At 43.9% G+C, this 22,632-nt stretch overlaps 2 protein-coding genes across 3 annotated transcripts; both read left to right on the forward strand.

Annotated features, from left to right (window-relative positions):
- Positions 1-240: 240 nt before the first annotated feature.
- Positions 241-11,937, forward strand: SDAD1 (SDA1 domain containing 1). Its single transcript, XM_068188212.1, has 22 exons — positions 241-413; positions 506-610; positions 776-874; positions 984-1,094; positions 1,572-1,643; positions 1,730-1,830; positions 2,108-2,165; positions 2,994-3,068; positions 3,444-3,545; positions 3,784-3,853; positions 4,253-4,356; positions 5,028-5,085; positions 5,598-5,656; positions 5,987-6,063; positions 6,289-6,386; positions 6,777-6,853; positions 7,201-7,333; positions 8,219-8,316; positions 8,773-8,969; positions 9,455-9,539; positions 9,930-10,091; positions 11,572-11,937. Exons 1-22 carry the CDS (start codon positions 324-326, stop codon positions 11,620-11,622), a joined length of 2,082 nt encoding a protein of 693 aa, XP_068044313.1. The 5' UTR covers positions 241-323; the 3' UTR covers positions 11,623-11,937.
- A 1,514-nt stretch (positions 11,938-13,451) lies between these two features.
- Positions 13,452-22,377, forward strand: NAAA (N-acylethanolamine acid amidase). Of its 2 annotated transcripts, XM_068188214.1 has the most exons (11): positions 13,452-13,660; positions 13,788-13,952; positions 15,447-15,573; positions 16,319-16,409; positions 18,121-18,197; positions 18,667-18,839; positions 19,156-19,218; positions 19,785-19,851; positions 20,333-20,361; positions 21,220-21,316; positions 22,061-22,377. In XM_068188214.1, the coding sequence occupies exons 1-10, from the start codon at positions 13,497-13,499 to the stop codon at positions 21,293-21,295; spliced, it is 1,032 nt and encodes a 343-aa protein (XP_068044315.1). In that variant the 5' UTR covers positions 13,452-13,496; the 3' UTR covers positions 21,296-21,316; positions 22,061-22,377. The 2 variants fall into 2 exon arrangements, with proteins under 2 accessions (XP_068044315.1, XP_068044316.1); XM_068188215.1 differs by lacking the exon at positions 16,319-16,409 and having other exon boundaries at positions 15,447-15,565.
- Positions 22,378-22,632: the final 255 nt, after the last annotated feature.

A 22,632-nucleotide genomic window follows, 5' to 3' on the forward strand; every position in this document is an offset into this window, starting at 1 on the left:
TAGCTGGGAGGGGAGGAGAGCCAGCCCTCTGCTGGAGCGTCAAGGCCGAGGTGCTGCGGCTAACTGCCGGGGGCGGCTGCGGTCCGTACCGCGCCCCTCTCTGTGTTTAAGCCCGCAGGGCTGCTCCAGCCGCTGGCCCGAGGGAGCGGGGCCGGCCAGGAGCCGCTTCTCCCCGCTGACCGCTCCGCCGCCAGGGGGCGCTTTGACGGAGCGCGCCTCCCGCACAGGTTTGTCCCTCGGCAGCGGCCGTCGAGGGTGGGCTAAGATGGCGGCGGCCAGCTGAGCCCTCGTGTGCTGCGCTCCCGGTGCCGGTGCCCGCAGCCATGTCGGGCCGCCAGGGCAACAAACTGCCCAGCAACCTGCCCCAGCTGCAGAATCTCATCAAGCGCGACCCCACCTCCTACACCGAAGAGGTGCGGACCAGGGAGTGGTTGGGGAGGGCTGCGGGACGGGCACGGCGTGCGGGCGGGTGTTGTTCAGCTGCCGCTGTTCTCTGTGTGTGCAGTTCCTGCAGCAGTACCACCACTACCAGTCCCATGTGGAGATCTTCACTTTCCAGCCGGACAAGCCCAGTAAGGAGCTGGCCGAGCTGCTGATGTTCCTGGCGCAGGTGAGCTCCCGGGCCCCAGCCCCGCATTAGCGGCTGTAGCAGCCTGTGCTTGGTACCGGCCTCCGTGACTCTTCCTGATATACGAACAATTAAACTTGCCCTTGCCAGGCCTGCGAGGTAAGCGCAGGTGTGCTCTAGAGCCTTCGCTTGCCCTGTCCCTTGCAGGTTGCCCACTGCTACCCCGAGCACATGGCCAGCTTCCCGCAGCAGCTGAAGGAGCTGCTCTCCTACCACCACACGGTCCTGGACCCCGACCTGCGCATGGTGAGACCAGCTTGGGCTCCCCCTGCCCTTGGTGTGAGCTGAGAGCTTGGGGTTTGCTTGTCAATAGACAGAAGCTGCAGAGCAACGTGAAGTTTGGGTTCTCTTGCAGACCTTCTGTAAGGCTCTGATCCTGTTGAGAAACAAGAATCTAATAAATCCCACGAGTTTGCTGGAGCTCTTCTTTCAACTGCTGCGGTGCCACGATAAACTGCTGAGAAAGGTAAGGTGTGCTGACAAAAACCTGCATCTCCAGTGGGTTTTGTCTAGCTTGCCAGAGGTGATGCCAGAATAAGCAGCTGTTCTCTGCTTGGTTGGGAAAGGAGAGTTTAAAATAGCTTAGGTGTTTGAGTAGTTATTGCTGGAGGCAGGGCTCCAGCTTGGCGTTGTATGAATAACTGAGTTCTGCTGCTGAGTTTGGTTGTGTCTGCAGTGAAAAACCTGGCTGTCAGAACAGGCTTGAATGAAGTAGGGGCAGGATTTGAATCAACATTTGATGCTGTTCATTGTCCGGCTTTGCTGTACTGTGAATTCAGTATGGTTTTCAAATGCATGAGTCTCCATAGGATGCTTTCCTGTTGTTTTTCCTGCTGTAAGTCAGTGATGTTCTCAGAGGTGATCAGCTGGGCCCTGTGTCAGTGCTTGGGCACAGGGTGTGTGTTCCTCTGTGTGTTACTCCCCGTCATCTCTCCACTTGCAGACCTTGTACACTCACATTGTGACGGACATCAAGAATGTCAATGCTAAACACAAGAACAATAAAGTGAACACGGTAGGTACTTTGGCTTTCACGCGTACTTTGAGCTGACCTGCTGTTGTGGAAGACCTCTAAAGACATCCTTACAACTTGTTTTGTAGGCACTGCAGAACTTCATGTACACCATGTTGAGAGACAGCAATCCCACTGCTGCTAAGATATCTCTGGATGTGATGATAGAGCTTTACAGAAGGAATATTTGGTGGGTCTGGCAGGCTTGTGTTGATTTGCCCTTTATTGTGGGGCACACGGGCATCCTTTGTGGCATGTAGTACAAAACATAATGCAGGGGCTAATGACTTAAACGATTTCCTAATTGTAGCCTAGTGGAGTTGCAACTTGTGCAAGGAATTTAGCTGAGAAGAAATAATGTCTTGTGTGAAATGAGTTACTTAAATATTTGCTGAGAACTAATTTTCTGAGAAGGTAAAATTGCTAGATTTGAAATAAGATGTGGTTGTTTTTTTTTTTTTTTTCAGGAATGATGCCAAAACAGTCAATGTCATCACAACTGCCTGCTTTTCCAAAGTGACCAAGGTGAGAACAGAAATCACTGACACACTGGATGTTACCTTGGCTGCCGCCTTCATGTGGATGCAACTTAATAGGTTGTTATAGCAAACGAACTACACTGATTTGTCTGTTGCTTGTTAAATTCTCAAAATAGCCCTCATGGGAGGAGGTGGAGCTTGGCAGCTTATCTTGTAACAAGCGTGGCCTGGTGCGGGGAGTGTGGATGTTCTTTTCACTGCTCTTCAGAACAGGCTGTCAGGATATCAACTCCTTAATATCAGCACTGTGAGCCTGTGGTTAACTGAGGAGAGCAGCTGTCTTGCCTAGGGCTTGACTGAATATTGGGCCTTCTGCGTTGGCTCTGGAGGCTTTAAAAACTTGTCCTATGGCTTGACACAAGTTTTTACCCTGTGGAGGTCCAAAAGTGGTTCCATTCAATAACAGTCAGCCAATCAAAACTAAAAACTTAACCAGCTAAAAGATATGAATTAATGCAAGCTGAGAGTTCTGAGCATCACCATGGCTCTCACTGCTCTAGGGCCTCCTGACAATGTTGACATGGAGTAACTGTGTTGAAATGATTTTGCCCAATGATAAAAAGACAATTGGCAGCTTTGAATTTGGCATTGTGGCAACTCAGGTGCGCTTTGGTTCTGATTGCCTCTGAGCGATGATGGGCAGCTAAAATTGTCTGGGTTTATAAAACACTTGAGGCTTTCAGGCTGTAACTTGCTTTATTTTCTGAACAGATCCATGCCTATTAAACAAAATGGTTAAGTCTTTGCACAGCTTAAGGTGTGGATGTAGGGTGGCTGTAAACTCTGTCCCGCATGATCTCACTTTACTTTTCAGGTGTTAGTTGCTGGTTTGAAGTTCTTCCTTGGGAAAGATGAGGATGAGAAACAGGGCAGCGAGTCGGAGTCTGAGGTGGGTGTTATGACCAAATATTTCCCTTTCCTGATTTTCAGACCCATTATTGGTTCTGTTATCTTGGTGACTCTGGCTTTGCCAATCTGTCTGCCTGGGTGTTACTAACTGTCCTGTCTAGCTGTCTCCAGATGTTTCTGTGGTTCACAATTTCAGTGTCTGACATCTGGCCTCAAATGATGGCAGGATGTCTTTGCTGTCTGTTAAAAGAGAAATGCTAAGCTCTTTTCTTTCTAGATGCTGGTACATATGTGTTCTGACGCTTTTGAAGTGGGATAGTTTTCAGAGTATGGGGTATTGAAAACTACTTGTAGTTTGTTTCTGTGATTGCCATTTGAAGCCTGGATTACCTGAGTGTTTTGTTCCTTCCCCAAGGATGATGGCCCCACAGCCAGAGATCTGATGATGCGCTATGCCACCAACAAGAAAACCACCAAGCGCAAGAAGAAACTGGAGAAAGCCATGAAGGTCCTCAAGGTGAGGAGAGGGCGGGCTGTATGACTTCCCATCACCTTGGATTAATCCTTCTACTACAGAAGTCCTGTTGTTGCCTTGCTTGTTTAGCTGCAGATGGCAGATATTGCTGTGTGGTTGAAAACAGGGATAATTTTTAAAGTCTTCTTGATGAGGCAGCAGTCTTTTGACAGCAACCTTGAAACTGAAGCACTTTATTCAGAAAAAGAGAAAAATGTCTTTTACTCTTGGTTCCATGCAGAAGCAGAAAAAGAAGAGCAAGCCAGAGGTGTTCAACTTCTCTGCCATTCATTTGATTCATGATCCCCAAGGTGAGTGTGCAGTGAATTCTTTTAGTGCAGTTTGTGTTAGTCTAACAGCACTTGATTTGGTTGTCATCTGTTCCAGTGAACTACTGGGGATGTAATTTTCTCAGATCAATGCAAAATGTATCTAAACATGGAGTTTTCAGTGCTGATCCAGTGCTTATGGTGTTGGGGAACATCTGCTGGTTCCCTCTGTTGAACCTGTGCACAGCAGGCCTTTTAGACATATGAAGAGTGAAATAATCCATTGGAATAAGTGCTTTGGTCACCTTGAATTTCTTCTGTGAAAGGGTGCTGGGCCTTGAAAATAAGAAGAAATCAAACTGCCTCTTCTGACTATAATCTTATTTGAGTTCTGTGTTGTGCTCATTCAGTCTTCTGCAAAACCATTTTTGCTTCTTCCAGACTTTGCTGAGAAACTGCTGAAGCAGCTGGAGAACTGCAAAGAGCGATTTGAAGTGAAGATGATGCTCATGGACCTAATATCCAGGCTTGTTGGAATACATGAGGTATGTACTTGGATAACTTTATGGTGAGCTGTTGGTAACCAGCCTGGTTTGGTTGTGGGCATGTTCTGGCCTTGTGCCTCTGGAAAGTAAGGTTTAATTTTCCTGTATGTCCAAAAGTGTGTAGGGATGGTCAGGGAGTTGCCAGTACACCTCATGGAATGGCACAGTGGTACAGACCTTGTGGTACTAAGTGAGCTCTCATAGAGAAAGCTATTGGTCTGGAATAGGGGAGCTGAACCTAAAGAACAGAGGAGAACTTGGTGCTTCCAAGACCTTCCTGGGAAGCTGCTCATGCTGACCACAGAGTTTTCAGTCAGGTGGTGCTGAACAAGAAGGAAACTGCACTTGGAGGATTTTATGTGAACTACCCAGTAATAAAATATTAATACTGAATTAAGTGAAGAGTAACCCAGTCCAAGTTGGGCAGTTTCAGAGCACATAAGGCTTTAAATGTAAGGTCTAGGTGCAAAGACTGCAGCTGTATTTATCTTGGTACAGTTCATTTCCTTGTCCCACAAGTATCAAACTCAACAGAGGAGACAAGATTTTGCTCTAAAGTCTGATACATTTGGTGAGCACACTAGAACGAGATGGTTTTAACATGTGTCATCTTATGAAGGTGATCTCAAGTTGGAAGGCAAGAAGATAACATGTCATAATTTGCCTTGCAGCTTTTTCTGTTTAATTTCTACCCCTTTGTTCAGAGGTTCCTCCAGCCCCATCAGAGGGGTAAGTAGTTATTCTAGGTACTGCTGATCTATTGTGCTCATGTACAGACATTCAATAGAAGTGGCATTGAAAATGGACAGGTAGCAGTGGTTTGGTGGGAAGTGGGAGTAGTCCATTGTGGACAAGGGAAGTACAAATCCGTGACTGCTGGAAGTGCCAAGTGCTTTGGACTTCTGTGGAGGCTGTGTCGCTCAGGGCTCCTTACTTGAAGATTTGAGCAAAGGAATAAAAAGAATCTGAGTCCCTAATGCTACCAGCTAAGCTAAGCATGGTTGCCTTATGCTGCTTCCTTTTACTGGGGTTTAACTGCGGTTCTGGAGCATTTGCTTTTGCTTCAGCTGGGTGAAGGCCGCAGGAGTTCCTAACGCTTGGTGGGAGAGGAGAAACAGTTGTCCCAAAGAAGTTCAGGCTGAATAGTTTTGGGCCTGTCTGAGCAGCTTGTTGAGTTTTAAGGGATGTGTTTATTGGCTGGAGCAATAAGTTTTGGCATCTTCTTCCTCCTTTTCTTCCAGAAGTGACAAAGATTCTTCTGTTTGCTGCACAGGCTTCACATCAACTGGTACCACCTGAGGTCAGTGTTGTACCTGTGATTGATATTAAATGGGCAGCAGGGCAGCATGGAATTTCAACTGAGTGTGTGTGTGGGGAGGGGGAAGGGGAATTGGTCAGATGGGTTGGAAAAGCTTATGGAAATTGCAGCAATTTTTGCAAGTTCTCAGGTGGTGTTTCATAAAGCCGGGGAGGGTGGGAATGTTTATTTTCTGCAGTAAAACTTGTGTTTAGAAAATACTCGTGGGCTGTACTGACATGTCCTGATGTGTCTTTCTATGGAAAAGGATGTATCTGTTAAAAACACCTGTGTTAAGTTTCTATTAAATATGTGGAGTTTTTTTATTTTCAGATTATCCAGTCAGTGTTGATGACCATTGCCAACAACTTTGTCACAGATAAGAATTCTGGGGAGGTCATGACTGTAGGGTGGGTACAGAATTGTATGAGTCCTGTCAAACTCAAAATGTGGTAAAATACTTATTTATTTAAACAACTTGCAACTTTTGCTGGGAGTATGTTATGATGGTTTTCTTCTCTTACACCGGATGTTGTATAAGTGCTGTATAAGGTTCTTCAAGTTTCAGAAAATTCAGTAAGTGGCACTTTGTCCTAACTGGTGTTGAGAAAATAATTCATTTTCCCTATTTTTAGAATCAATGCAATAAAAGAAATCACTGCGAGGTGTCCCTTAGCCATGACTGAAGATCTGCTCCAAGACCTTGTTCAGTACAAGACGCATAAAAATAAAAGTAAATATTACATTGATACCACTTTAAACTTTTTTTTTTCCTGTGTTATGTGGTCTTCAGTTACAGCCTTCATGGTGGTGCTGTCCTAATTGGTTTTTAAGGGTCGAGACCACTTTGAGTGTTTGGGTTTCATCTCTCTATTTGTAGTGTGTAGCTATGGGAGACAAAACAGTCAAGGGTAGTTATGCCAGGGGAACTAATGGACAAAAATAAAGCAAGAGAAGGGATTGTTAAGAGTTAGCCTTGAGGAAGTGCTGTGTTCTGTACTAGAGATATTAGAGGGAGCTGTAAGCTCATAGAAGACATGAGTCAGCTGTAAATGCTGGTGATCTCTGAGCTTTTGGTTTGCTCAGAGTTCTGCTTTTTTCCTGACTCTCATTTTCTGGGCAGATGTGATGATGTCTGCAAGAACTCTGATCCACCTGTTCCGCTCTCTGAATCCAGAGATGCTGCAGAAGAAGTTCAGGGTAAGTGTTTCATGTGTTTTGCACTCACTAAAAATTGATGTGCTCAAAAATGATGAGAATTGGTTTCAGTATCCTCTTGAGAAGGTGGAGTAAAGTCTGTGTTGTTCCTCTGCCTTTGGACATGGTGTGCTATCCACATTTCATTAGTTCAGTCATCTAACTCATGGTTAGGTTATGCTCCTGAAGTTCAGCTGTTTTCTGAGATGTGTTCAACCTGAGTCATTAAACTCTGCCACATGAAGTAAGAAAAGGTCTTTGGAGCCACATGCTCCTGTTCTTCCAGGTGTTTTCATGGATTGGTGGATATTATAATGGCAGTCTGCTTGATGTGTTTTGTTAATGTACAGGGTAAGCCTACTGAGGCCTCGGTGGAAGCTAGGATTCATGAATATGGAGAACTGGATGCCAAAGACTACATTCCAGGAGCAGAAGTACTGGAGGTTGAGGTTCAAAAGGAAAAGGGAGGAGCCCAAGAGGAAGGTTGGCCTTTTTTCTTTAAAAATTCTGGTTTGGGCATCACCATCACTAAGATTCTGTGTGGACATGAAACCTCGTTTTTATGCATTTCATTTCCTCCTGTGCTGTGCCTTGGCTTGCACATGTCTATCCTTGAGTAAGTGCAGTTTGTCAGTGAGGTTTGGTACCGTTTTGGTTTTTGATACACACTGAGATGGGAAGCAGAGGGACAGACAGTACAGCTGTGAACTTTGTGTTCAGCTTCTCCTAAATAAAACCTTTTGAATAATATAGAACACCAAAAGAATAGTTGGATATAATACTTGGCTTGTTTAATTCACTTCCTTTGCAAATGCTTTACACACCCTGAAACCCCTGCCTGAGTCGGAGAAGAGATGGAAGAAAAAAAAAGCAAGGCAGAGTTCGGCGAATGAAGTCTGAGTGCTTTGAAGATGCTGCAGGAGCTGTGCTGGAGGAATGTAGGCCCTGATGGGACAGGCTGTGTAATGATCACTGTAACACTGGGCTTGGTTGCTGAAGCTGGCATGGCAGTGAAGAGCAATGCCGTGACTGTCTTGACTAACCCAGCTATGAAGCACAGTACTTCTCTTCTTGTTTTAGGTGGCTGGGAGGGGGAAACACTATTACTGAGGAGCATAATCAGTGTCTGTTAACTCTGTGGTGTTTCAGGCTGCCCCAAATGCACCTTGTTTTCAGTATCTTGCCTTGGAGATGAGAATTGAGCTTTGCAGAGCATAGCATGGATTATGTCCCAGGGCAAAATGCAGTTAGGAGATACATGAAATAAAGGAAAGGCAGCAAGAGTAGGTGATCCAAGCATGAATTATTGCCAATCTGGGTAGTGAAGATGAGTTTGTGTTAACAGCTCTGTACTTGTTCTGTGAGCAGATGGCTGGGAGAGTGCTAGCCTGAGTGAGGAGGAGGACAATGATGATGGAGAATGGATTGATGTGCATCACTCCTCGGATGAGGAGCAGCAACAAGTAGTGAGTTCCAAATCTCTTCTACGCCAAATACATATGAGTCTTGTTAATCACAGACCAGATTATCTTGCTCTTCACCTTCACATAGCTGCTCTACCCAGGCCTTCAGAGCAAACTGTCCTGAAGCAGTGAGGCTGAAGTGCTGTTCAACAGTGCTGGTGAAGTACACATGCTGTTAGGGTGGGAGGAGAGAAGTAGGAGTTATATCTCAGGGCTCAATGCCTTCAGAGCTGTGATAATCAGCTGAGAGCTTGCACTCCCAAAATCTGGTGTGTGTGTACTCCATTCAGACACTAGATGTTGGATATGAGAAAAAGGAAAAAGCCTGACATCTGGTTGTAGCATTTCCCAACAATATTGCCATTGCATGATGTGTATTTGGGAGGCAAGGATCATGGATTGTGGCACAGGAGTGGATTGCGAAGTTCTGATTCTTTTGTACTGTTTTGTTTTCCAAAGGCAGAAAAAGTGGAAAGCATGCCTGTAGAGGAACGAAAAGCCAAAGCTGCAGCAGTCAGTACAAGCAGGCTGCTAACTCAGGAAGACTTCAAGAAAATACGTCTTGCCCAGCTTTCCAAAGAACTTAATTCTGCACCTGGCAAAGCTGCAAAGCGGAAATATATTGAAATAGATGATGAAGAGGAGGAGGAGGGCAGGTAGGATATGGGCTGTTGAGGGTGTTTTTTTTTTTTTTTACCTATCTTCTACTGATGCAGCTCTTCACTGCAGTAAAGCACAGAGCTCTGCTGTTGATTAGTGTTCCCTCATGACAGGCAGAGCCTAGAATGCATCCTGGGCTGGTAGTTTTCTTATACCTGGGGGAAAAAAGCTTGTAGAAGCTCTGAGACTTTTTGAGTTGTTCAGGCCAAGAGGCATGAGAGGGAGCATTTCGTAGCACTAGCTGCCTGGTTATAGCTCCAGTGTTTCTTAAAGTTGGTGAAAAAAGGACTTGAAAAATGAGTGGGTGACTTCTGTAATGGATATCCCAAACACGAGGAGCAGCCTGAAGGGAACAAGTGATTGTGTCTAAACTGATGAGACAGTGGCCTAGGATGGGTGAGAGACAAAGGGTGAAGAGGGCATCTTTTTTTCCTTATCATCTGAAGTTTTGTGTGGTGACCTTTATTGGATTTGTGTGTAGGGGGGAGTTGCTTTCACTCAGAGATATTGAACATCTGCATAAGAAGCCCAAGTCGGACAAGGAGACCAGATTGGCAACTGCAAAGGTGAGGAACTGGTGTGTCCTGTATCCTGTTCTTCTGGGTTTGGGTTTGTCTTGTGCAGGAGGAAATGCTGAGGCTGCATATCCAAGGTAGGTGCCCAGCTGCTGTGTGGGTTTTGAGAGGTGATTTGTTTAGTTCTTTGCTGTTGCATCTTGGCTGTAACAAAAGAACAGTCTCCTGCTGGTCACATGTGACCATGAAAATGCAAACAGACCAAATTTTGACTGTGACTTAACAAATACAGCCTGTATGGGAGAAGACATGTATGAACCCAGTCATGTGGAACCCAGATTTATTGTTAGTGCCATAGAACCTGTTACCATCTGGCAGGTGATGTTGATAATAGGTGAAGGAAAATGACCCCCTGTTGCTCTATTGCACTGTCTATTCTAGGCTGGAAAAACAGACAGAAAAGAATTTGTGAAAAAGAAAACAAAAATTAACCCATTTGCCAGTTCTTCCAACAAAGAAAAGCAAAAGAACAAGAACTTCATGATGATGAGATACAGCCATAGTGTCCGGACCAAGAACAAGCGTTCCTTTAGGGAGAAACAGGTAATGTTTCATGTTGGAGATGGATGGGGCAGTGTGAGCAGTAATTTGTGCTACTGGTGTGGTGCTGCCTACCCTCTGGCCTGAGGTGTTGCCTCTGTAACTCAGAGAAAGCCTGTGGCTTGGCTTGCCCGAGTCCTGCCCCAGAGGAGCAGCTACTTTGCAGATTGTGGTTCACTCTCCATAGTCAGACCTTTTTCTTGATACTGTTCTATCACAGACTCATCTGTCCTGGCCTAGAGGTCATCTAATAGCTTGTCACAAATGTTCCTGAGGAACAGATGCAAGTGCTGTTTATTAGCTACTTGTTGCTGCTGTTTAGAAAAACGTTAATTCAGTTAAGCAGTAGTTTGGCACTAATGCTGCTCTCAGTAGTGAAGCCCCTGCCAGTCTAGGGTTTTACAAGGTGTTATTAATGCAACTCATCCAAATGCGTTGAAGAAACTTGTAAAATAATCCAGTGGTCCAGTTGTTTTTTCTTCCCAGATAGTGTTTTGTGGAAGTCTTAGCATGCTGCTTGAACTTTGAATTGTTTCCAGGATCATACACCTTATCCAAATAATATTTGTCAGCAATTTCTTGCCTTAGGAAGGGCAAGACAGGAACTATTAGTAGATTCAGTAGAGAATATCTGAAGCTTTTCTCTTGATCAGGAGGATGTGGACTAGTACTAGTACATGTCCTCTGTACGTGTTTATTTGGCATCATTCTGCCTCTCCTCAATTAAGGCTGACAACATTGAAACCAGCTCTCAAAACACACACCATAGGTTGCAAATGAACAATCCAGGCACTTTTAAAGAAGCTGCTGTTTACAGTTATACTTGGCTCAGTTATTCTAAAAAAACATCTTGAAGGATTTTGTCTTTAATAATGTTTTAAATTCAAATGTAATGGCTAAACAGCATTTACTCATACTTTTTTTCCCATGAATGTTGGTTTCCTGTTAGAGTGGGTTGGAGGATCTTAGTTGTATGTTGCTGCATTCTGCTGCACTTTTTGGTGGTAAGATAAAATGGCCTGCTTTCTATAGTCCAGAGCTAGCTCCTTTACTATCTTAAAACATGTTTTATGTACATTAAAATCTCTTTAGGGTGATAATGGCACTTGTTAAAATTCCTTCTTCCCCCTTTTGTGATACTCCTTCACAAAACACCAATTTTACTTACCTCTCAGCTGAACTGTCACTTCTTTGATCTCTTCTGTTTGAAGTGAGTCCATAGAATAGTTTGTTCTAATCTTCATTGTGTATGATTTGGTAAGGCCCAGCTCTTTAACTTTACAGTGGAGTTTAGGTACATAACACCAGTGTTTCTGCCACTCTTAATTGTTAGCATTTGCATTGCTGCTCCCAGTTTGAGCTGATGAGCTCCTAGAGTTTTTATCAGAGGTTAAAGAAATTGAACAGAGTTCTGATATAGTAGTGGTGTTTTCTCAGTTACTATGCTCCTTACCTGAATACTCACCTCTTGTTTTGTGGTTAGCTGGCTCTAAGAGATGCACTTCTGAAAAAGAGAAAACAGCTGCTAAAATAAATGCTGGAGAGAGCTTCATCACCCTTGGAGAAGTCGCCCTGGAGATGCTGATTTGCACCCACCATCACCCTGAGGGAAAGGAGGACTTTGGTGCCTTATGGATTTAGCTCTGATCTGTTTGGAAATGCAAATGGAGCTCTTGCAAGCTGATGGATACTGCATCAATAGGACACAGGCCTTAATCCTTGGTGGATTTGAATCTGTTTTTAAAGCATTCTAGGGAAGAAGGCCATTATTTTTATTTCATGTAATTTACTTAGAGTGGGTTTTGTATGTGTAAGTATTAAAATACACAACTGTATGGTAAAAATTCTACTTGATGCAATTAATGACTAATCAACAAAGAAAAAAGAATTCTCTGCTCAGTCTATAAAGCATGTGGATATAGTTAGTGTCTGTGCCTGTCTTAGGGGAGTGACTGTACAGATGGAGTGAACTGTTGTCTGAGCAGCTGGCTTTGACCACTTTAATAATACCAAATTACTCTGTGATGCAGGTAAAATGAATTCAAGTGTTGTGGGGAAGAACAGTTTGTTGCAGCTTACTGGGAAAAGAAAAATACAGGTAGTGTATTGGGAGATAGGGTTTTTTGTTGCTGTTTAAATACAAAAATAGCATCACATACCAGAGAAAAAAGGAATGTTTTCCTATAGTAGTGTGCCTTCTGGTGGGACTTGCCAGTGTCTCTTGGCAAGTACCTGCAAAAGTCATGGGGGTGTATGGATTCTCTGTCTAAGGTTGAACTTGTGCTTTAGTCTTGACCTCTGTTGGGACCATTAATGGATTCTTTGTACTTTCCCCAGCCACCTGTTTTAATGGAGTTGATAAACTATTTATAACTTTAGCTATTTATACTGTCCTTTTCAAAGTCTGTTAGAAAGGGATTTCTTTGGTGCAGAAACAGGTGCCACATGCACAGTACAATTGAAATACATTCGGTGGGGTGCTTTTTTCCTTTCTGTTCAGGAAGCCAGATTAATGTTCATATCCCATGTGGGAATTCACTTAGCTATTTGTTTAATATGTATTTGTAATAACTTTAATTCTTTCTTGTATGGATTTTGTTTTGTTGTCACACTGCTTCCTAGAGCAAAAAAAAAAAATCGTAGAGAGGCTTAAGGGCGAGAAGGACAAAGAGGACAAAGTAGGGTGTGTGTTTTTTTTGTGGGTTTTTTTGTGGTTTGTTTTTTTTTTTTTTTTTTTTTTTGTGGTTTTTTTTTTTTTAGAGCTGCTTTATTCAAAATTTTTGTTCCTGCTGAGGGAAGGGCAGGGATTGGTACTCAGCAGGGAGCGCGGTTAAGCTCTCAAGTGGAGGAGCACGTGTAGCTGAGAGCCGGAATTGTGTTGGGATGGAGTCTGGGGCAGGGGCTGGAGTCAAAGGTAGGGGGAGGAGGAAGAAAGTACAGTGTGTTAACCACAGTTGTACTGTGGTGGGAGCGTTTTTTCTGCTGAGCAGTTTCTTTCCTTGTGCATGTGTCCAGAAACTAATAACCTCTGACACTAAAAGAGTGGTAATTTTTTGCCCCCGCGGTTGAGGACAACGGTCTAGTTTCCTCTCTTCCTGTTTCCCTCTTGTTTACAGCCTTGCCTGTGCTGCGTCAGCCAGCATGCTGACAGCTCGGCCAAGCGTGGGTTTGTCCCCTATGCCCTAGGTATGGAAGCGACCGCGTTGGACGGGCTTTCATCAACGTGGCCAGCAGCAGCACTGCCGGGGAAATGCACATGTTACCCGGTGCCGTGTACCTGCTGCTGCGGTTGCTCGGTCGCGTGTCTCACGGGACGGGGCGGGCGGGCCGTGACGCCTCGGGGCGGGCCCAGGGGCGCGGGGAAGGGCGGGCTGGCCCCGGGGCGCCGCTTCTGCTCCATTCTGCGCCATGGGCTGCGGGCCGTGGGCGCTGCTGGCGCTGCTGTGCGGGGCGGCGGCGGCCCCCCTGCACTGCAACGTTAGCCTGGACAGCCCGGCCGAGCGGCGCTGGCTGCCCGTGCTGCGGCATTTCGAGCCCGCCTTCCTGCGCGCCGCCTTCCAGCGGATCATCGAGTGCGTGCGGCCGGGCGGGGAGGGGGGACAAGCGGGGCCGCGCCGGGAGGGCTGATGGAGCAGCGCAGGGGTGCCAGGTGTGAGCCGCTGGCGCGCTCTCGGCTAACCCCTCGGGTGTGTCTTGTAGCGAGAGCGTACCGAAATGGGTTCACCAGGTCATCCAGCCCATAGCGGCCGAACTGGAGCTGTTCATGCCGCAGCCCTTCGCGGGAGAGATTGCGGGGATGTGCAAAGCACTGGGAGTCAATCTCGGAGATGGAATCCTGCTGAACTTCGCCTACGAATCCACTGCGTAAGTGTCCAGTACGTACATGGTCCTGTACAGGTTGGCGTATAGCTTCAGTTCAGCGTGGGAGAAGGCACGTGGTGGGTTACTTGGACTGTTCGTTTTGAGAACACTTCATCTGTTCAGCTGGAAGGCTTCATTCTCTTTTGGCAGATTGAATGCTGAATGGAATGGGAAACGGTTATTTTTTCTGTTTGGAAGTACAACTAGTATCTGTCATAGTTTTGTGTATGTACATGTATGTAAACGTATTAAAATTCAAAAATCATTTTTGCTGGTAAGGTATAGTCCATCCAGAAGTAGATATAATTTATGTTTGAAGGTGATGTAATGTTGTCTGTCACTTAAAAATTGCCAGAAAGGAGGCTAGAATAATTAGTTGCTCTCTCACTTATCTGAGAAAGTTACTACTAAACTATTTTCTGGATGAAAGTTCAATGGCTGCGTAATATCACTTCCCAATTTGAACAGTGGAAAATTACTGTAGTATTTTTATGGCACCAAACAAAATCTCTGAAAAAATACTGAGTTTTGTTGTCTCTTTTGGCCCTAGAAACATGGTGCAGGAGAAGAATCAACATTTGGTGTTGCCTCTGGAGATCCTAAAATATTTCCCCATATACATTTTAGCAAATATCAAAGCATGTTGCTCCTTGTTTGCATTTGGATTATATTTTTTTCTCAGTGTGTAGTAATCAATTTATAATACTTTTTTTAGTAAGGACTAATATTGAATATGATGTGTTTAAGTGCTGGCTCTTTTAGTTTCACAGAGGATACTTGTCATACTTTGTCCTGCTGAGGCCCCTGAAATCCAGTTTCTTAGCTTGGATACTAGAAAACCCCCATCAACTGGGAATAGGCTACTTATGTGAAGAATTGTTTACCTTTATGCTTCTGAGAGGCAGAGTTATGCATCACTGAAATGACCAACTTGAAACTACAGAGAAAATAAGTTAATTCCCTGCTAATGCAATATCGTCCACCAAAAAAAATTGTTTTAATGAAACTGAACTTGTTACACAAGGAGTTAGAGCACTCTTCCTGTTCTAGAGAATAGTCTGTTATTGAAATGGCTGATACTTGAACCAATTTCCTCAGTTTTATTGATGGGACTTAATTTGAACTTACCTACTTGTGATTCAAGTTATAGACAGTCCAAATGGAAGTCAAATCATAAGAATTAACTGCAGGAAGTGTGACACTTTATGGATGCTTTCAGATGTTAGCTTTTCATTATGGCTTACAAAAGTGAAATGAAATAATTTCATTCCACATTGTCATTCCAAGTGGAAGTGCTGCTTTCTGCTTGCCCTGTAATTTCTGACCTGCTGTGGACTGTGGTGTGGTACTGGACTCCTCTTTGTATGGTAACAGTGTATGGGACTTAGCAGAGCATCAACTCAATTACTACTGAAAGGTTGAGCTCCTGCAGCTAGAATATTGCAAGCAGTGCCAGAGCTGTGCTTTCAGTCATTCCCTGCCCTATTCTGTTGGCAGATTCTGTACCAGCATTGTGGCTCAGGATGACAAAGGAAACATTTACCACGGTCGGAACCTGGATTACAATTTTGTCGATATATTGAGCAAGATCACACTGGATGTGCAGTTTATAAAGGGTGGGCAGGTATGGTCTGGGGTTGGTGTGGCTGGGTGGTGTTCCATGAAGAATGGGATGGCCCCATAGCTGCTTAGATGGGGGGTTTAATGTAGGAATGGGGTTCCCATCCCAAATATACTGGATTGTTAGAGCAATGCTGTTATCCTCCAGCAGTGTGGGATGAATGCTGATTTTCTTTCCTTTCTGGACACCCAGTTTATGGTGATGGGCTGGAAAATGTAGAACAGCTTAATCTAGTATTGAAGACGTTATTTCTAAGAGATGCTGAAAGAAAGAAGTGTCAAGATGCTAAAAAGAAAAAAAGATACTAGGGAATGTGGCAAAGATATCAGTTTTGGTAGGAACCAATTCTAAGCCACTTTTCTTTTTCTTTAGACCTTGTGAAGGTCTGTGACCAATAAGTGTGTTTCTAGACAAAGACTTTCAAAAAACAATTAGTTGCTAGTGCAGTTTTGTGAGTCTTTTTTTAATGTTCATAGTCTCCATTTTATAAACAGAAAAGTTGTTGTTTGTTGCTTGGCAGTTGTGCCTGAGCAAAAGTCTTGTAGCTGTCAGGGATCACAAACCACTGAAATGCTGCGAGTTTGAGGCCTCAGAGTCCCTTTCTAATTTACTTGGCATGTTTTCCTGTAACTGAAGGCACAGTGTGCTATAGTAATGTAAGTATGAAAGTTATAGAAAGAAGTACAAGCTACAGGTTCTAACAGTCTTCTGTTCTGGAACACTCAACTGCTCTCCTTCCTGCTTTCAGGTTGCGTACCAAGGCACCACATTTCTTGGTTACGTTGGATTATGGACTGGACAAAGTCCACACAAGTTCACCATCTCTGGAGATGAACGAGGTAAAGGAAGTGTCTTCCACAGTAGATGTTGTGTGGTTTTTTTGTTGATTGTTGCCTGCCCTGGCCTTTTTCTCCCAGAGGGAGCAATGAAGTTAAGGTTGCCAAAAAGAATCTGAAGTGGAATGCGTTGTCTTGCCCTCATGGAGTGAAAGCACACGTGCCTGGTTTTGGCTGCTGTGTAGGAGAAGGTATTTGTCAGCAGTGTCACCTGAGCTGAAAGTGTCAAAGGATGGGGAAAGCCTTGGGAATGCTGTAAAAGATGTGGTCTGGTCAAGAGACACCATTGGAGGTGACTGAGATAACAAATGCAGTTTGGACAGCAAAGAAACGGCTCCTTTCCCGGTCCTGCTGTATTCCACGGTTGTCTGGCCTCATAAGGCAGTTGGAAAGAGAGGAGGGGAAGATCTAGGGGAAAGGCAGCAGGCCTTGAGGGAATGCCTGGAGACACTGGAAAGGCAGTTAAGCAAGATCAGTAGTAGAGCAGAGTTGAGAGATGCCACTACTGAGAACTAAAGCTTATAGCAATGGGGAAGGCAAGGGAAGGTCACTGCCTTGTTCATAAGGACTTCAGTTTCAAAAATAACGACGGTTATGTCCAACTCAAAGCTCGGGAAGTTGTCTCCATTTCTTTCCCTTTTATTCCTTTTGAAGAGGCTGATAATGTGTTGTTCTGTATTAGGTGACTGTTAGAACTGGCAATAATGTGTTCTCAGAACCAACATCTAAAACATTTATTTTTCCCTTGTGATGGTGATAAGCATTTTTCTTTTTAATCTTGAACAATCTGTTCTTCAACTCCTTAGCTATGCAAACCATGTTCACTGTATGTGTTCCACCAGTACATTATCTCTAAGTAGGGCTTCTGCTGTGAAGCACTTGTACCTCATGCTTCCTGTTTGCTTTGCTAATGCTGCCTTGTTGGATTCACTAAATTCTTTCCACAGTTTACACACACACTGCTTCTGATTCCAGAGTAGTTAGTTAATGCTTTCAAACTGGAGTGTCCTGGGCTAATACTTACTGGGGCAAACTGCTTTTAGTTCATCTTAAAGGCTAGTATTATGTGTTTATTAGGTCTCTTGAAAGGCCTGATTGAGGAAATCTTGTATACCACAGTCCTATGTCTCTCCACATCCTATGGTCATGCACGCAGCAGTTGTGTCCATGGGCTGCTGCTGACTGCTTGCTGGCTTATCTGAAGTGAAAGCTGTTTTCAGTTCATTGCAACTGAACTACAAATTGAGGGAACTGAGCATGTGGCTCTTGGGGAAGCAGGATGACTAAATCAGGATCAGGGTCTATCAGGTGACAAGCAGACTTTTTTTGTGCTTTGCAAAGTGTGTTTAAATAGTAACAAACTTGGCCTTCTGGTTTTTGCACTTTGCTTATTATTCCCAATAACAAACACTAGCACTACCTCTTTTTTAGCTGTTGTATTATTTCTGTGAAATGATTCCTGTTCTAATATTTCAGTAAGATGAGTAATGAGGTGATTATTATCACTCCTGTCATGACAGGTCTGAGATGGTTTCTGGAAAGCAGAGGTGTTAATCCAGCTGCTGTGGCTGTCAGTTTGAATTATGTTGTCTATATATATTTCACCTGAAGGTTGTGCTCCTTGTTGGCATTTGTTGATACTTAGTGCTGATTGGCACCTACCCTATCTCATGGTATATAAATTACATGTAGAGTGTTTTTTTTTTCTCCCCAGATGGTGGTAGATGGTGGGAAAATGCTATAGCTGCTTTCCTCAATAGGAATTACCCTGTCAGCTGGCTTGTGCGACGTGTAAGTGCACTGAGTTGATCTTATATTTCACTACCATGCCATGTTTGTCCTTAAACATCTTAGTAATTTAGAATTAGTGGCACAGAAGACTTAGCAACTCAATAAGCAAATCGATTTCTCAGGAGAAACTAAGAGTGGACTCTGTATTCAGTTATGAGGCAATTCCAGTCCTTTTGGAGGGCAACCTCCAGTGCCAAAGTTCCTGGAGAAGCTGTGCCAAGACTTGCTTCCTAGGGAGTGTTTCAACTAGCTGTTACTTGTCATAACCAGTTAAGACAGCTGTACTCCTAGATGGTGAATACCTGTGCCGGGGTTATTTTATGCTGTTTTGTTATGTTGTTATATTGGTATTTTCAAGTAGCATGTTAGAGTCAATTACCATTTTCAGAAAAGCTGGACCTTTTCTTTTGAAGATGTCCCAGTGCTTGTTTTTGTGCTTAACCTCACTGTCATCTCCTTTTTGTGTTAGACCCTGAGCGAAGCAGAGGACTTCCAGTCCGCTGTTCTGAGACTGGCTGACATTCCCATCATTGCTGAGGTTTACTATATTGTAGGAGGTGTCTCACCCAAAGAAGGCATGGTCATAACAAGAAATAGAAGAGGGCCAGCAGATCTCTGGCCTCTCGATCCCTTAGGTGGAGCGTAAGTAGGAAAAAACTACTTAGTTTTTGCTTCTCATGTTCCCTTCTAGGGGACTTAGTTGCACAACTTCCTTGGTAGATCTGGGGCACCTCTTGGTCATGGTTACAGCAGAATAGGTCACCCACCCCATTCCTGTGTTCCATAGTTCATGGTGAAGGCTGTTGCAGCTGCCAGCATGGGGCCCTTGGGCTTGCAGAAGCAGAGGGAATTGCCTTTTGAGGGAGTTGTTTCTTTTTGGCAGTATAGGGATGCTGAGTGTTGGACTTGATGCATTACCTACTGATTCACCTTTTGTTTGCTTATATGCTTGTTGCAGGTGGTTCCGTGTGGAGACAAACTATGATCATTGGACTACCCCTCCTCCTTTTGATGATCGCAGGTAAATTGATTGGAAGCTCTGTGGGGAGAGAGAATACATATTGCAGAAGTGGCTGGAGGTATGGGCAGGTGTTTGCTCCCTGAGCAGGCAGGTCATTCAGCTCCTGTAAAGCCACTCTGAAGGGAGTACCTATGGTGTAGAGGAATATTCTCAGATGCCAGAGGAAAGGGTGTGAGACAGTGGTTAGTGTACAGAATGAGAATTTGTAAAGATAATGCATAGGCCAAAAACTTGCTCAGAAAGCAAAATTTAGTAGAAGATAAATGACTTAGATCAACACTGCCAAAAGTACTGGATGGCAGTAGGAAGGTGTGTCGATGGGATTAAGCTGTGTAGTGTGCAAAAAGGGATTGGCAGGCTCCTTCTTGGTGTGTACTCAATGCAGTAGTAACAGGAACTTCAACACTCTGAGATGAGATCCAGTCACGCAACTTGGAGGTTTTTTTTTAGGCCAAGGCAGGCATTGCAATGTTAAGGCCTTTAGTAAGAAGATGTTTGTGTTGATGCTTTGTAGCCTTTGGAACAGACAAGTGTGTTTAATTGATAATGCTGTTGCTTTCCCACAGAACTGCAGCCATCAAAGCTCTCAATGCTACTGGACAGCACAACATCAACTTTGATACACTCTTTAAGGTATTTTTCAAGTTCTGCATTGTGAGTTGCTCTTCAAGTTCTTTGCAAAGCAGAAGTGTTCTTTTATCAGGAATGTAAAAGCTGTGCTTTATTGTGGGGAACAAGGTTTACTATACAGCTATCTCTACAGGGTTGAAGACTGAAAGTTGTTCAAAATGCTTCTGGACTCCTATTTAGGCATTTTGTAACAGTTTACCAATTCAGGTGGAAAGTGTGAGAGATGAATCCCATCATTTTAGTGCAGTTTCTTATTTCAAGCACAGGTGCTTAGTATTAGACATGGTTACCTTTGGGAATTGGAGTGTCTTTCAGAGGGCTTTTTTGAAAGTATTTCTATAAAATGATCTGATGTTTAAAAAAGGAGGGAAGTCCTTGACTTTATATTATTCCTTTCATAACTTCATCCTACTGCTGTTTCTAAATGGCCATTTACTTTCCTCTTTATCTCCCCGAATGACAACTCTTCCAACTTTCTGTACAGGTGTTGTCAGTGAAGCCAGTCTTAAACAAGTAAGTATTAGATTGAGAAATGCTGATCTGTGCCTCCTGCTGTGCCTCAGGGCCCTTGAAAGTACGCCACAAACTTCTTTAGGGTCTTGCTTATGTGTCTGAGTCTTGTGGTTTCCCAGCTTAGATTTTGGCTTGTGCTCGTGACCCTCTACTTCCACATCACCATTCCTTTTGTGTCTACCACTTCAGTTAGGGAACTGCATTTGTTTGGGCTCAGTCTGGTAATGGGAGATTGCTTTGGAGTAGGGAAACAAATTACTCCTTTGGAGGAGCAGCTGGATGTCACATGGACTCCTTTGCCCACTTTTGGAAATTTCGGGTTCATGCTAACACAGTAGCTTCTGATAGAGCTTTGATTAATTTGTAATAAAGGGAGTGGGATAAAGCTTTTAGATACCATTTACTGGATTTCTCAGATGTGTTTCAGTACACCATTCTTCCATGCTGTTCCAGAAATTGCCCTTTTACAAGTTATCATGTTATGGCTTACTTTTACACGGAGCTTGGTCATATTCTCTGCATCAGTCATTGTCATTGGAGCTTGGCAATGGCTTCCTCTACCTCTCCTCTGCCTTGTTGATGTGAGGTAATGAGGAAAGGAAAAGATTCATCTCAGCTGTGACATAGATACAGTATCTATTGTTTAATACAGTTCCTCTGTTGTGCTGCCTGGGGGAAAGAACACTAAAAATTAGTGCCAACAGTCTTTAATTTAATCAGTCTCTTTTCCTAATACTTCTGTACCCAAGCAGAATATTTGTTTCCATAAATACTTGTCCTGCTGCCTTGCAAGCTAGATGGATCCCCTTCCTGCCTTTGGGATGTCACTCACTCGCTCTGGTGCTCTTTCCCTGCCAGTAATACAGTGTACACCACAGTCATGAGTGCTGCGCATCCAGATCGGTACCAGACGTGGATGAGAACTGGGGAGTGAAGAGGTGGAAGTGGCACAGGTGTAAGTGGCATCTGTACTTACACAAACATTTCAGCTGCAGAGTCACTGAGGGACAAGGCATTGCAGTGGCACTCTGACCCAGTCTGAATTCCTGATTCTGCTTGTTTATTGCCCTTGGATAAATACCTTCCCTTGTTGTTTTAGAGGGAGTTAACTATTGACTCTTCTAGTGAAACTCTTGGAGAATATCTTAGGGTTTTGATCAGAGAGGAAGGGATAGAAGATGCAATCTAAAGGTAGATGTTGCCTCTGGGAATGTTTTGCATATTTCTACCAGCCCCACAATGGAACTTGCTTTGTCTCCAGGTGGATGATAATAGGAAGCCCTGCCAGAAGGAACTGAATCCCAGCAGGAGGGGATGGTGCACTTGGCACCAGGAAAATCAAACTTAGTTGGTAATGGCTGCATACCAGTGACTGCATGTGAGCAGCATCCTTTGGGGGCTTTGTCCTGTGAATGTGCAGGATAAGTCCAAGTTCTTGAGTTCACAGGATGCCTCATGGGACAGCTTCAGAAAGATATTATGAGAATTTCTATGCCAAGAACCTGGTTGCATGGCCTTGGCAAGAGCATAAGAAGCTGTATTCCAGTTGAAAGCGGTTTTAAAAAATACTATTGCTATTATATTTATAGGAATTCTGTCAGATCTGATTTTAGCAAGAATAATTGTTTCTAGAGGTTGCATAGAACTTGTTTTTCACTTAACTCTGGACAAACCTGTGCTCTCTTGCCTGTTTTTCTAGTTCAACACACTGAGTGAGAAGCTGAAGCTGTGCAAGACTAACATATGCTTTTAAAATCACTCCTGGGAGCAATGCAGTGGCTTTGGTTCATGAATGATGTGAACCATTTATGAAACAGTGATTTGTTAACTCTTCACAGTGTTGCAGGTGATCCTGTTAATGACCTGTAATGAAAGCTTGAAATGTGAAAATGTCTTGTAATTTAATTGATGCTCTAATAGATGTTGATGGGTAAAAATGGCTTGTGTTATTTTTGGTATGAGTTGTGCAACTGCAGTGTACTTCTGTGCTAACTAATAAATACATTTTGTAAATTACTTAGCCTGTATGTCTGGAATAATTAAATAAAAATTTACAGCTTATAGCTTGATGTATGAAGGCTTGTGGGCTTGTGTGGCTTAGTTCTAGGTCATCATCCTTTTCCCTCATCTATGAGGAGTTGTTGATCCTGGGCCTAGCAAGGGCAGATGCAGCAGTCAGTAGCATACACAGCTGTAGACTACAAGTAGTTTATTTATCAGAAATCAGGAGCTGTTTCAGGAATTGTAATGCCCTTTTCTCCTTGGTAGATG

The sequence above is a fragment of the Anomalospiza imberbis genome, chromosome 4 (genome assembly GCF_031753505.1).
Source record: "Anomalospiza imberbis isolate Cuckoo-Finch-1a 21T00152 chromosome 4, ASM3175350v1, whole genome shotgun sequence".
Lineage (NCBI taxonomy): Eukaryota > Metazoa > Chordata > Aves > Passeriformes > Viduidae > Anomalospiza > Anomalospiza imberbis.

Excerpts from the sequence above, each read along its gene's own strand:
- SDAD1 (XM_068188212.1), top strand. The coding sequence starts at position 324 with ATGTCGGGCCGCCAGGGCAACAAACTGCCCAGCAACCTGCCCCAGCTG. Across the intron at positions 1,644-1,729 it reads AGAACAATAAAGTGAACACG|GCACTGCAGAACTTCATGTA; the intron begins GTAGGTACTTTG and ends CTTGTTTTGTAG. Across the intron at positions 3,069-3,443 it reads GCAGCGAGTCGGAGTCTGAG|GATGATGGCCCCACAGCCAG; the intron begins GTGGGTGTTATG and ends TCCTTCCCCAAG.
- NAAA (XM_068188214.1), top strand. The coding sequence starts at position 13,497 with ATGGGCTGCGGGCCGTGGGCGCTGCTGGCGCTGCTGTGCGGGGCGGCG. Across the intron at positions 16,410-18,120 it reads CATCTCTGGAGATGAACGAG|ATGGTGGTAGATGGTGGGAA; the intron begins GTAAAGGAAGTG and ends TTTTCTCCCCAG. Across the intron at positions 18,198-18,666 it reads TCAGCTGGCTTGTGCGACGT|ACCCTGAGCGAAGCAGAGGA; the intron begins GTAAGTGCACTG and ends TTTTTGTGTTAG.